This window comes from Rhinopithecus roxellana, chromosome 5, assembly GCF_007565055.1.
Source record: "Rhinopithecus roxellana isolate Shanxi Qingling chromosome 5, ASM756505v1, whole genome shotgun sequence".
In the NCBI taxonomy this organism is placed as follows: Eukaryota; Metazoa; Chordata; class Mammalia; order Primates; family Cercopithecidae; genus Rhinopithecus; species Rhinopithecus roxellana.
In genome coordinates this window covers 85,326,166-85,340,137 of record NC_044553.1, presented here as the reverse complement: position 1 = coordinate 85,340,137, position 13,972 = coordinate 85,326,166, and the positions used below count along the sequence as shown (strand labels likewise).

The following is a 13,972-nucleotide window of genomic DNA, read 5'->3' as shown; positions in this document are numbered from 1 at the left end:
CAGAAGCAGGTAGATTGCTTGAGCCCAGAAGTTCAAGACAACCTGGGCAACATGGCAAAACTCCATCTCTACCAAAAAAGATACAAAAATTAACTGAGCATGGTGGCACATGCTGGTAGTCCCAGCTACTCAGGAGGCTTAAGTGGAAGTTAGGTTTGAGTCCAGGGAGGTGAAGGTTGCCATGAGTCAAGATCTTGCCACTGTGCTACAGCCTGGGTGACAGAGCCAGACCCTGTCTTAAAAAGAAAAAAAAAAAAAAGAGTGGATCTTCTCTATCTGAACAGGTTAAGTGTGTGTGTGCGAGAGAGAGGGTGGAGGAGGAAAGGAGGAATGGGAAGACGAGGAGTTATTCTCTCCTCTTGTTCTGTATAGAAAGCATATCAGATGACATTCTCCCCAGGAACCTCAGCTGAACTCTGGGATGAAGCCTTAAGGGGCAGGGGCAGGTCTTCCCATAGACCCTCCCTGCCCCCAGCTAGGCCCCGAGGACCCAAGAATCAGCCAAAAGAATGTAAGGAGATCTCATCCTGTTGTGCTATCCCCTTTGTAACTTGCTCCTGGGGAAAACAAGACACAATGCTAGCTCCTTCCCAGGCCCCTGAGGTGTGATCACTCTTGTTCCAGGGAGGGCTTAAGAAATCACAGTGGCCAAACAGCCCAGCCTCTCTCTCTCCCAGGCAGTAACCATCTGGGGGGGAAAAAATAGGGCAGTAACCATCTGTGGGGGGGCAGGGGGAAGAAATGTCAGAGGACATTTCTCAATCTGAGGGTGTGAGAAATACTTATGTACCTTAGAGTTTGGAAAGCCCTTTTTTCAGTTAATCCTTAAAACAACCTTGTGAGTTAGGCATTAGATAACCTTTTGTCAAACAGTTCTAGGCTTTGTTTCACCTAAATCCTTCAAACTTCAGTTTCATTTCCTCTGCAAAGTTAGAGGCCTGTCCTTGGTTAAATTCCACCACCGCTGTGGGCAGAAATAATCCTTTTTATGCCTAATTTTTCTTGGGCCTGGTGTATCTGCCCTACACGAGCACAAAAACTCCCTGCCCTGCTGCAGGACCCTCCTTGGCCTCCTTCCTCACTGCCTCTCTGTCTCCTGCCTTGCCGCCCCTCCAGTGATCTCAGCGTCTCATGGCAGCACTCATCAGCTCTGCCCTCTCTCCTCCCAGGTGCCCCAGGGCTGCTGCTCCCCTCTGGGATGACACCCCAATAGGTACCCACCTCCCTTCCAACACCATCTCCTAGCCCATCTGACCCCACCAAGTGACAGCACATCTAGCTGCCTCCCTGAGCCAGCAGGGCATTCCTCCAAAGGCTGACCAAAGGCTCAGTGGAGCAAACAGATACAGAAGGTGCAGGTAGCCATGTGGGTTGTTTATGAGCAATCGGGGCCATTAGGAAAAGCTCCTTTGGCCTTTGGCCTGTGGCCTACTTCAGACCCAGGACAGGCATTCTCCCAGGGTCTTCTGCATGGGGATGCTGGAGAACTGTTGGGCAAAATAGGCTTTGTAGATTGGCCCTGAAGCCTGGCCATGATACGACATTATTCCTGTAGGGGAAAAATGTGCCCTAAGTTTCCACATATGTTCATCACAGCACTGTTCACAATAGCAAAGACATGGAATCAACCCAAATGCCCGTCAATGGTAGACTGGATAAAGAAAATGTGGTATATATACACCATGGAATACAATGCAGCCATAAACAGGAATGAGGTCATGTCCTTTGCAGGGACATGAATGGAGCTGGAAGCCATTATCTTCAGCAAACATAGGAACAGAAAACCAAACACTGCATGTTCTTACTTACAAGTGGGAGCTGGGCGATGAGAACACATGGACACAGGGAGGGGAACAACACTTAGCGGGACTGGCAGGGAAGGGTGGTGGCGGGAGAGTATTAGGGAAAAGAGCTAGTGCATGCTGGGATTAATACCTAGGTGATGGGTTGTTAGGTGCAGCTGACCATCATGACACACGCTTACCTATATAAAAACCTGCACATCTTGCATACATACCCTGGAACTTAAAAAACAAATAAATAATTTTTTTTAAAAAGAAACAATAGAGAATTTTTTAAAAATGTGCCCTAAGTTCCAAACAACTGGCTTACAAAAGAGCCCTTGTCGTGTGGCCCCAGTGGCTTCTTCATTATCAGTATCCCTAACTTCTGGGGGTGAGATCTTGAGACCCAACAGTTTCTAAAACAGGTAGGATTCAGAGCAACAGGTTACTGACCCATCTTCTCTTGAACCTCCTTTGCCCCAAAGGTGAAGGGTGGAGGCAAGCCAGGGAACTGTTGGGCACTGATTATATTCCAGGTGTTAAATGCTTACATTAAGTATTTCATTGATTCTCACAGCAGCCTGAAAGGTAAGTATTATTACCCCCATTTAGAGCAGAGGAAAATGAGTCTCAGAAATGAAGTAACTTGCTCAAGATTTATTAGCCAGTCACTGCCCCCCGCAGGTCTGCCCACCCCCAAAGCCATGCTTTTTCCTGCACATGCCTGGAGGGGGTGGGGTGGGCATGATGCTGGGCCCTGACCCTCCTAGGACCTCTTGTTTCAGGAGAGCCGGATCTATGCTGTGGCCACATCAGGCATGCGGCTCTCAGACGTGTCTCCCAGAAGCAATACTGCCTGCTGCGGTGAGTTCCATATGTGGGAACTTAGGGCACATTTTTTCCCCTACAGTGAGTCCCCACGTGAGGCTTGGAGGCACCAAACACCCAGGGTGGGCAGGGTGGGCAAGCGGGGAGGAGAAGACTTCAAGCAACACCCAGGGCCAGTGTTGCCTGGCACCCTGTTCCCCTCCCCAGCAGGTGAAGTTCAGGTGAAATCACAGCAAGGCCCACCTAGGAGGGAAAGGGAAGTCGTACAGGTTCAGCTACATCACATCACTCTGTGAAGTAGCCAGTCACAGAGCTGAAAGGGATCTGAGAGGGGGCCTCCAGCCCAGCCTCCCACCTGCACAGGCTTCCCTTCTGCAGTGCCAGGGCCGTGGGTGGGAGGAGTCCCAAGTGTTCTGATTTACATGGACCCCACTCACTGGCTTCTCTCCAGCCAGCCACCAAATCTCCACAAGGAGGGCTGTGGGATGGTCCCATAGCCGCATGATTTGTAACTCACATCTGCAATAGTGGAACACTGTGCAAACGTCATGAAGGAGAAAATGGTTAAAGGGTAAGGCTTTTGGATTCTATTGTGAGGGATCCTTTACCACATGGAGATCATGGTCCCCAAAGTGAGTCAAGGTGGAGAAGATGAACAGAGCCCTGGCCCCCCTCTTGAGATCTGTCACCGACTTGCTCCTGGAGGCAATGCCATCTGCCCAGTTCTCTGCTTCTCCCACACCTCTTCCTGGGTTATGCCCTTGAGTAATCTCATTCCTCTCTTCCCTGCTCAGCTTCAAGCCCTCCTGCCCTTGCTTCCCCTGGGTCTTTCTCTGGCCTGGTCTACAAGAATGTCACTGTGCCTGTCTACACAGCACTGAAGGGGGTAAGAAACTGCTGCACAAATAGGGGGTGTCTCATCAGCAAAGGCCCCTGGCCTCATCATCCAATGACTGGGGCGGGGCTCTAGGGCCAGGCTTTTTTTATTTTATTTTATTTTATTTTATTTTTTATTATTATACTTTAAGTTCTAGGGTACATGTGCATAACGTGCAGGTTTGTTACATATGTATACTTGTGCCATGTTGGTGTGCTGCACCCATCAACTCACCAGCACCCATCAACTCGTCATTTACATCAGATATAACTCCCAATGCAATCCCTCCCCCCTGCCCGCTAGGGCCAGGCTTCTACACATAGTTACCCTGGCCAGGGAGCTCAGCCCACATGTGTCATTTTGTTTTATTGTTTATTATGTTGTGATTATAAAAATTCCACATTTACAAAAATTTGAATCAGTATGAATGTGGACAAGGTAAGAAGGTTAAGCCTATGCCCGCTGTATGGGCCTCCCCCTCTTTTCTCATGTCTGCCCCACTCCCCAGGTCCCAGAGGGCAGCAGGGCTCCTTCTAGAATTATTTAGGTATATTCCAACTTATATTCCCATAACGTCACTACATTTTAAAAACAAAAATCAGATATAATTGCAATATTTTCATACACATTTTTGTCTCTGTTATTGGTTTGTGAATCATAATAGTAATACTTGATAAAATTTTTTACAGAAGAATAAAAAACCAAAAGTGAAATTTCCTCTCACATGGCTTTTCCCTAATTCGTAAGCCCAGAGGAAGCTATCATGAATGTTTAGTGTTTATTCAGTAAGGCCTTTTGATGCATTTATAAATATGCAGCACATTCTCACTGTCTCCTGTGTGCACACAAAAGGTGCTCATATACATGTCGTTCTATGCCTTGCTTGTTCACCTAACCATGTGAATAACCACATGTCAGGTTTTCCTTCCCTACCTCCTCCTTTTTTTTTTCTGAGACGGAGTCTGGCTCTGTCACCAGGCTGGAGTGCAGTAGTGCGACCTTGGCTCACTGCAACCTCCACCTCTCGAGTTCAAGCAATTCTCGTGCGTCAGCCTCCCGAGTAGCTGGAACTACAGGCACGCACCACCACGCACAACTAATTTTTGTATTGTTAGTAGAGACGGGTTTCACCATGTTAGCCAGGATGGTCTTGATCTCTTGACATCGTGATCCACCTGCCTTGGCCTCCCAAAGTGCTGGGATTACAGTCCTGAGCCACCGCGCCTTCTGCAGGTGTCCAGTACCCTTGGTATCGAAGCACCGTAACTATTAATACCTAAAGCTTTCCTCCAATGATAATTTAGGCTGTGTCCCTATTTTTCTCTAATATGAATGTTGCCATGAACATCACTGTGCACATATGTCTTTGTGAACTTACATCTACATATTTCTGTAGGACAGAGTTCTGGAGGTGGGATTTCTGGGCAAATTATATGCATGTTTTAATTTTTGACAGGTACTGCCAAATTACCTTCTAAAAATGCCTTACACACTAGAGTTTCGTTTTCCTCATCTTCTCCCCATACTCTCACCAACACTTAGTCAGTCACTTTAAATGTTTGCCAATGGAGATGCAATCATTGATTGTTGCGACCCCACACATTTTTAAAGCTTGCATGGCACACTCGGTCTGTGGTGTAGCTTTTGGGCCCCCTAGTGGCAAGGAGTGAGGGTTACAGTGGGCAGGCGTTCAGTCGTGATGGGCAGCTGCTTTGGGGACCACAGAAGATGGTGTGTGGGAAGGGAGGCCTGAGAAACATGGAGGTCATGACACAGGAGTGAGGCCAGGAGGGACCTTACACTGGACAGTTGTCTGTTCAGAGTCCCGGCTGGGGGTTGGCCACACCATGGGCGCTTGGAGCAGGAGTGCAAGCTGCAGGGTGGGAGAGGACTGTTTTGCAGCCTGAGCTGCAGTGAGGGAGGGGCCTGTCTTGCAGAGAGCCACGCAGATCAGCAACATGCCCTTTATGGACGAGTCCTCTGGGTCCGACGATGACTGCAGCTCTCAGGCGAGTTTCCGAATCTCAGTTCCCTGCTCTGAGTCTAGGAAGACCAGTGGACTAGGCAGCCCCCGGGCCATCAAGAGAGGTACAGAGAAGAGGAGCAGGGGTAGGGTGCAGCAGCAAGGAGCCCCTCACCTCTTCCCATGGGCACTTGAACATGGGGATCCCCACTTGATCTGAGCTCATAACCCCCCAGCAGCTCCACCCCCAGCCCCAGAGAGCGGGTCCCGGGTGGGTGGTCAAGGCTCAGCAGCTCCTGGACTGCGTGAGTTGGGGAGGTGTGGGACCCAGGCTTTGACTCCTCCTCCCTCGGCAAGGTGTCTCCATGTCCTCACTGAGCTCGGAGGGTGACTACGCCATCCCCCCAGACGCCTGCTCGCTGGACAGTGACTACTCAGAGCCTGAGCACAAACTGCAGCGCACCTCATCCTACTCCACCGACGGGCTGGGCCTGGGCGGGGTGAGCCGGGAAACGGGCAGGGGCAGGGTGGGAGCAGAATGTCAGCAGAGGCTGCTGGGACCCTCAGCACAAGACAAAGGCAGTAGCCGCCTGACGTGAGGGGTCCCTAGAGCTGGGGGATGGGGACAGGGAGCGTGGGCTGGGGGTGTACAGTTATGGAGTCAGACACAGACCCCCATGAGGAAGGAAGGAGGGAGCCCAGAGAGCTCCTGGAATACCAGCAATGGCTAGTTACTGAGAGTATGCTGTGGCCCACCAGGCCCCATGAGTTTTCCATATATGATTTTGTTTTATCACCTGGAATGCTAACGCAAGCTAACATTTATTGAACTCTTAGAGGGCACCAGGCACTGTGCTCAGTTTCCAGGCATTGTCTCATTTGTCCTCACAATCCTCTTGGGGTCATTAGCCCATTTTATAGATGAGAAGCCTGAGGCTCCAAGCTGTGCCACTATATGCCAGGGCTAGCATCCATCCAGATGTAATTCCCCATCCCTTGCTCACACCTCTCTACTGCCCCATCATCTCCCTGGCTCCATGACCCTCCAGTCCCGCCTGGCTGATGTGTCCATGGTTGCCCAGACCTGCCTTGCCCTCTCCCTGCTCTGTGCTGCCTGGAATGGTCTTCTTCCTCGTCTGTCTTTGAGGGAGTGGCTGACCTGTCCTAACAAGGCCAGCTCAGGGCCGGCTCTCTCCTGAAGCTCTCGCTGGCCAGCCTCTCCCTCTAGCAGCCCCTGCTCTGCTACCTTCTCATAGTGAGGTCTTCCCCAGCTAGCATGGGAGCCCTTCCTTGGCAGGACCACCCATGTTTTATTTAGTCCTCCCTGAACCGTAGCAGGGTATGGTATTCTGAAAATACACTGAGTAGGTACTCAATAATTTTGTATTTCATTGATGACAGAGTAGTGAGGCAGCTGGACCATTTGGACCTGTGTGATGTCTGGGAGCCCTGAGTGATTTCCCCTTTCTTCATCTTCCCCTACACCCTTCCACCCCTCAGGAGTCACTGGAGAAGTCGGGCTACCTGCTGAAAATGGGGAGCCGGGTGAAGACGTGGAAGAGGCGCTGGTTTGTCCTGAGACAGGGACAGATTATGTACTACAAGTCCCCGGTGAGAATCTCCCTGCCCAGCACTGCAGTCGAAAGGACTCCACGTCACACCCTGGACTATGTCAGATGGGATGGAGGAGGGGGAATGTGGCCCAAGGCCAGAGAGCAAAGGTCTGGCAGGTGGGGAGAGGCAACCTCACTGGACACCTGAAGCTTTGAGCCACACTTGGGGACCTAAGCCTGGCCATGAGTTCTCAGAATGAAATGGGGAGGTTCTCAGAAGGATCCATGTTCCTGATTAAGGTTCCATTTAGCTATAACCAGAATCTAGAATAAGTCACCCATCATAACACAGCCGGAATGCTGGGAGTCGTGTTTCCCTTTGCTTCGGACCTGGAGGAAGAGCTGAGCGTAAATGAGGTGCTCCGGAAAGGCTCCACATTCAGTGGCTCTCCTCCCCAATACTTTCTGTACAGAGTGATGTCATCCGGAAACCTCAAGGCCAAGTGGATCTGAACTCCCGCTGCCAAATTGTTCGAGGGGAGGGTTCACAGACGTTTCAGGTGAGCATGCTCCTAGCTGCTAGTATTTTAGACAGAGAGGTGCTGGGTTTGGATATGGCTATGAGTGAGACAAAGATGGGGCCAAATGAGCATGAATGAAAGACTTCAGATCAACATTTGGATGTGATCCTAACTTGTGAGTACAAGAAAGGAAGAGGAGACAGAATATGAGAGATGGAGTGAAGGAAGGACAGACAGGGAGGAAAAGATGAGGAGGAAAAGAAAGGAGGGAGCACTAGGGCAGGCAGAAGGCCGGTCCCTTGGGTTCAGGGACAGGTGCCACCTCAGAGCCAGGTCCCGGTTACTCCATTCTCCCAGCGTGCTGCCCCGCCCCCACATCTTGCCCTCCACAGCTCATCTCTGAGAAGAAAACCTACTACCTGACAGCCGATTCACCCAGCCTGCTGGAGGAGTGGATCCGGGTACTCCAGAGCCTGCTGAAGGTGCAGGCCACCGGGCCTCCAGCTCTGCCTCGGGGTGGCACCAAGCCCACCGTGAAGGGCTGGCTGACCAAGGTACAGGGTGGGGCTGATAGGGCAGGAACGTGTGCCTCCTGCGAGTCAGGGGAGCGAGGAGTGGGGTGCCGAGGTTGGTGGGGTCCCCCTTATACGGGGTTCCTTTCTCTGGGAGCCTCCTCACAGTGACTCGCTGGCCAGCCCTCAAACGTGGTCTGGCCACACAAGGTGATGGTGAGTGATTCCCTGGAAACAAATCAGGGTTGTTGGAACAAATATTCTCAAGACAGAGAAGGGAAGGGATTATCTTGTATCCATTTTGAGGTCATTAGGGGCTGTCACCCACACCTTGTACCCGCCTCAGTATTAATAATGGGAGGAAGAGACCTGGGTGAGGTACGTATGGCCCCTCAAAGACTTAAAGCTTAAAGTATCCCAGGCCTGCCTGAAAGACATTTTTATTAGGGCTCTTCTGGTTGAAAAGAGCAGAGAAACAGTTGTTAAACCCAAGAAAATGGAAGTTGACAAGGAAGTACCTTAGCTAAACCAGAACACCAGCAGGAACCAAAGCGACTTGCACTTAGCAAGCTCAGGGCTGGCAGGCTCGCTCTGTGCCTCTGCTTCTCGTTCAGTCTGTTTATGTCATTCTCCTCCACCCGTGTGCAGCTTCTGTTCCCTCATGATGCATGGTTGCCCAAGGGCTTCAGCCTGCTGTTTTCCCTCCCTCCCTCCCAGCACCCTGACAACTGTGGCCTCTGCCACCTAGCAAGTTCTTCCCATTTTCATATGCCTGGAGGGGACATCTGATTGGTCTGGCTAATCATTTCATGGCAGGTCATAGGTCACTGAATAGCCCATGATGGCTGGGGTGCCACAGGGCACCATGGCACCCTCACTGTGAAAGGGGTGGTTCCATTAGTAGGGAGCCCGAATGGCATCTCCATCTCTACCATAGGTCAAATCTGTCTCTCTGTGGCTTCTCTTTGCCAGTCCTGGATTTATTTCTGGAGTCACCTAGTTCTCTTTGCCAGTGCTGGATTTACTTCTAGAGTCACCTACTTCTCATAATGCCAGTTCATGTCTGTCTTACAGGTAAAACATGGCCACTCTAAGCTGGTCTGGTGCGCTCTTGTTGGAAAAACCTTCTACTACTATCGGAGCCATGAGGACAAGGTACTTCCTCAGCCTCCTCACAATACCCACTCTCCTGCTTCCCCTGAAGCATATGACTGCCGCTGCATGTACTGGTGAAAGTCCCTACCCCACGTAACCCCATGATAAATACAAAACCAGTTGGCTGGATCCCTCCAGAGTGTGAGATTCTGCCTGTCTGGGTTTCTGGTGCTTCTCCAAGCAAGCCTCATTCTGCTGCCAGCCTGGCTGGGATGCTATAGTCTCCACCTCCCCATCCTGTTGTCTGTCCATATCCACCATTCCCAGCTCCACGGAGCCTATGTATTCAGAGAAAGGAGACTCCCTTGTCCCCCACTGGCTCTCCCATTCATGGAAATCTCCTGTCCACAGCGACCCCTGGGCTGCCTGCCTGTGCGGGACGCGCACATAGAGGAAGTAGATCGATCCTGTGACTCAGACGAGGACTATGAGGCTGGAGGAACCAGACGGTTGCTTTCCTCCCACTGCACCCTGGTGATCCACCCTGCAGAGCACAGCCCCACCTACCTCCTCATTGGCACCAAGCATGAAAAGGTAAGGAAGAGGGCTGGGCCTCCAGGGCCAAGCTCAGACCTGTGATTCTGATCTTCTCTTTCCCCTGAGCTTCTCAAAATTCAAGTTTATTCCTTTTGGACACTTGGGCAACTAATATTCTCTGAATGGGAATACTCCTTTATACTGAATTTATTCCCAGTGACCAACATTGCTTCACTGAGGCCATGTGATAGAATCGGAAATTTGGAAACTTGGGTTCATGTTCACCTGATCCTCAGTCTTTCCAGGTAGCCCTGACTCATGCCAACCAAACTAGCTGAACCCCACATGGGCTTGGCCCCTTCAAGGAGTCCTCCTTGGAGCTCTTGCCTCCACTCTTCCCACCCCGTCCCCATCCGATGGCTTTCTGCCCTCTTCCAGGATACGTGGCTCTACCACCTCACAGTGGCTGCGGGTGGCAGCAGTGCCAAGGTGGGCACTGCCTATGAGCAGCTCATTGGAAAACTGATGGATGGTGAAGGAGACCCAGGTAAGGCAAGGGTGGCCACCACTGCTTGGGTCGGAGGGTAGTGGCTTGGTGACTATTGGTCCAGATTCCAAAGTAAGCAGCGTTGTACTCTGAAGCTGTTTTTAAAACATCTAAGCCACAGAGAGGAAGTTCCCATCCAAGCTCCAGGGCCCCTCTGTCTCCGGCTGAGATACTGAGGTGACCACTCTGCATCTGGGGGAGTTTATCTGGGAAGCAGGCTTTCCAGGGACCTGGGTAAATGTTTTACTTGGATCAACCTGCTGCATTGCTGGCTGGGCAGAGGGTTGAGGAAAGAAGGTAGCTGGTTAATCTATAGTTAGAGTTTGTAAATAAATGAGTGAAGCCTAAATTGGGATCGGACTAACCTGTTTGGAGTCTTTGTTTTGCTACTGATTCTCAGGGCCCTGAGGAACTAATTAATGGCATATACCACACACACCCCTTTACTACTGCTCTGAGGCTTGTTTCTGACCAATTCATGTGCTCCTCCATCCAGACCTGACACAGTAAGAAAGAGGCCTCCCCTGCACACATCCACTTGCACTCAGACACCCATAACCTTGCACACTCATCCCTACTGCCATTCCATGAGGAAGGCCATGCTTATATGAGGGTGCTCATTGCAGTGCCCACCTGTACCCCCCACACTCTATGGAGGATAAACCCAGCACAACCCAAGTGTCGCAGATAAACCACTCTCTTCCCCATAAATTAAAGATGGCAGTGAATGGGAGGTGAGTCCCCTCTCAGTATTAACTGTCCCTGCTCTCTGGTTCTGTGCTTTGGGCAGATTCGCCGCTCTGGAGGCACCCCATGCTGTGCTACAGCAAAGACGGCCTATATGCCTCTCTCACCACCCTGCCCTCTGAGGCCTTGCAGACGGAGGCCCTCAAGCTCTTCAAGGTAAAGTGGGGTGGCGGCCAGGCCCACCGCTGGGATACTTGCAATACTTGGGTGGAGAAGAACTGTGCCGTTGGGGACAACCCACAGAGGGATCTGGAGAGGAAAGGAAGGAAACTTCCTGGGGTCCCTATCACTTCCTGGATGGCAGGAATATAATCCTGTCACTGGGAGGGAAGCAGCTCTGGAACGTCATGCACAAGTCCTTGGGAAATGCCAATGAAAACTCTCTCTGGAGGAGCTCCCCTCCTCCTGTAGTTAAGCAGGAAAGACCAGGTTTATGTTGCTTCTGGACCTGAGAGATTCGGACCTATTTTAGCATGTTCTTTGTGAATGTCTGAGTTTTCTGTTTTTGTTTTTTTGTTTGTTTGTTTTTGTTTTTAATGAATTTGTCTTGTTTATGTAATGAGAACATTTTAAAAAGGAAAGCTTCTGCCCCAAAGTAGCCCATAGCCCCTTTAAGTAAACAGAGATGCCCTCCAACAGTAGCAGTGCTCCCTCTTAGAAAGGGCTGTCAGTAAACTTGAACCTCCCTGGAGCCCTTGGAAAATGGCCAAGCCACTGAGTTCTCCGAACCCAGGGGAGGCTGGTCTGCTGTGCTCACTGCCATTCCCTCCCAGTCCTGCCAGCTCTTCATCAACGTGCCGGTGGAAGCTGCCTCGGTGGACTACCACGTGTCCTTGGCCCAGACCGCACTGCAGGTCTGCCTGGTTCACCCCGAGCTGCAGAGTGAGATCTATTGCCAACTCATGAAGCAGACCAGCTGCCGCCCACCTCAGAAGTACTCCCTCATGCAGGTAGGTATGCCAGGGGTAGAGCAGCTGACAGAAGCCATTGGCAAGGGCTGCCAGGTGGGAAAGGTGGGAGGAGGTGACTGGACAGGCATACTGTGAGCCCAGCCAGTGGCCAGCCTCCGTATTCCAAGCTGCATCAGTACAGCTGAGCTGTCTGTGCACAGACGGTTGATTGCATTCTGGACACAGCCTGACCAAGCTGGCTGTCCCAGCACCCACAGCAAGTTGGGGGCTCTGGTTTGGGGAAAGAGTGCTGAAGGCTTTGTAACTCCGGGCTATGAGGACAGGTGGTGCTGTAGGCCCAGCACTCACCCAACGCTGTCTGTGTCCCTGGCAGTGCTGGCAGCTCCTCGCTCTGTGTGCTCCACTTTTCCTGCCTCAGCATCACTTCCTCTGGTATGTCAAGCAGCAGCTCCAACGCCATGCAGATCCCAGGTGAGTGAACCTGGCCGTTTCCTCTGCCACTTGAGCATTGCCAACTGCAGCATGAATAAGAGGGATGAGAGGAGTCTAGGACAGACCAGATCACTCCTGTCCTCTGAAACCGCTCAGTGGTGGTGGAGACTTCACCCATTGCCATGTGCACAAATGGGCACGTGGGGGTCTGGGCATGCTTAAGCTTCTCTGCATGCCAATCCGTGCATCCATGGAGGTACTGTGGCAACTCTCGCATAAAGCCACACTGCCCCCAAACTGTCCGCAAACGCTATTCTGTTGTTATGTTCTCTGGGTTCTGGAAGAAAATATCCATGCCAGCAACCTGCTATATAAAGGTCCTGAATGACAAATTAACGCCCCAGACCAGAGTCTTCAGGGCTTTTCTCACAACCTGCCCCAGCTACAGTTTTGGTCTTGGCTGAATCCGGATAGGGACCCAGGGTGCCAAAGTGGCAGGGATGAGCAGAGTCCATAATACTCCCTTCTTCTGTCCTTTTAGAAGTGAAACTGGCCAGTATGCCACCTACTGCCAGCGGGCAGTGGAGCGGACCCTGCAGACTGGGGAGCGGGAAGCCAGGCCGTCACGCATGGAAGTGGTGTCCATCCTGCTGCGTAACCCCTTCCACCACTCCTTGCCCTTCAGCATCCCCGTGCACTTTACCAACGGGACCTATCAGGTGAGGAGCTGGGCATGCTCCTTGTCCCGAGTCTTCTCACGTCATCATCCAGAGAATACCTCTGGGCCAGGTGGATGCTAAGGCTCCTTAGGCTTGGCAGATTCTTCACTGGTGCCCCAGAAGTAGATCTTATGAACTCATTGCATGAACAGGGAAGCTGAGATGCTGACCAAGAAAGTGGCAAAAGAAAGGGCCTCCAAAAGATTGTTGGTAAAGGAGGGACCCAGGTATGCCCAGTAAAATTTACAGTGGATGGGCTCATATCCCTCATGCACTGGCGCTTTGCCTATGAACACAGAAACCAACTTGCTTTGGCCTCTTGTATTTGTCCTTGCTCCTTTCCACCTGCTGTACCCAGTCCCCTCCACCAGCCCTAGTGAGCTCCTCTTGGGAAGTTCACTCAGGGGTGGAACCCTTCTCCCGCCTCAGGTGGTTGGTTTTGACGGCTCCTCCACGGTTGATGAGTTCCTCCAGCGGCTGAACCAGGAGATAGGCATGAGAAAGCCATCCCACTCTGGCTTTGCCCTCTTCACGGACGATCCCTTGGGCAGGGACCTGGAGCACTGCCTGCAGGGAAGTGTCAAGGTGACAGCCTCCCACTGAGCCAGCTGAGCCCCTCCCTGCTCAGGGATATTGGTGGTGGGGAAAGAGCCCATTTGATGGGTGCCTGACTGTTTGGTAGCTCATTTGGTGCTGAGCCCAAGGTGCTGCCCTAGTCAGCATTTCTGTGCCATCCTAAAATGTACCTGGAGAGGGAGAAAAAAGCTGTTGTGTGCCCTTGTCTCTGGAGATAAGATCGCTACACTCCTACTTCCCTCGAGTGGCTGTGCAGCATCCAGAAGAAAAGCCTCTTCTTGGCTTAGTGTAGGGACAGCGAGGCCCCACGAAGCCACTGCCTACATGCACCTACTCAGAGGCTCCCAGCTGTATGCCTGGACCCCCCGGA

General features: G+C 51.7%; 2 protein-coding genes across 2 annotated transcripts in view; one reads left to right on the top strand and one right to left on the bottom strand.

The window, feature by feature from the left end:
* The window catches only part of PIGH (phosphatidylinositol glycan anchor biosynthesis class H), a 43,545-nt gene that overhangs the window by 8,261 nt on the left and 21,312 nt on the right, over positions 1-13,972 (bottom strand). The gene's annotated exons all lie outside the window — the stretch shown is intronic.
* PLEKHH1 (pleckstrin homology, MyTH4 and FERM domain containing H1) overlaps positions 1-13,972 on the top strand; it is a 55,309-nt gene that overhangs the window by 33,493 nt on the left and 7,844 nt on the right. The window contains exons 8-22 of the mRNA XM_010366691.2: positions 2,570-2,648; positions 3,407-3,498; positions 5,427-5,577; positions 5,810-5,952; positions 6,953-7,063; positions 7,479-7,565; positions 7,919-8,080; positions 9,113-9,193; positions 9,545-9,727; positions 10,109-10,217; positions 11,008-11,120; positions 11,738-11,914; positions 12,249-12,346; positions 12,849-13,026; positions 13,456-13,611. Of these exons, the coding sequence (XP_010364993.1) occupies positions 2,570-2,648; positions 3,407-3,498; positions 5,427-5,577; positions 5,810-5,952; positions 6,953-7,063; positions 7,479-7,565; positions 7,919-8,080; positions 9,113-9,193; positions 9,545-9,727; positions 10,109-10,217; positions 11,008-11,120; positions 11,738-11,914; positions 12,249-12,346; positions 12,849-13,026; positions 13,456-13,611 (1,920 nt within the window). The remainder of the gene's footprint in view (positions 1-2,569; positions 2,649-3,406; positions 3,499-5,426; positions 5,578-5,809; positions 5,953-6,952; positions 7,064-7,478; positions 7,566-7,918; positions 8,081-9,112; positions 9,194-9,544; positions 9,728-10,108; positions 10,218-11,007; positions 11,121-11,737; positions 11,915-12,248; positions 12,347-12,848; positions 13,027-13,455; positions 13,612-13,972) is intronic.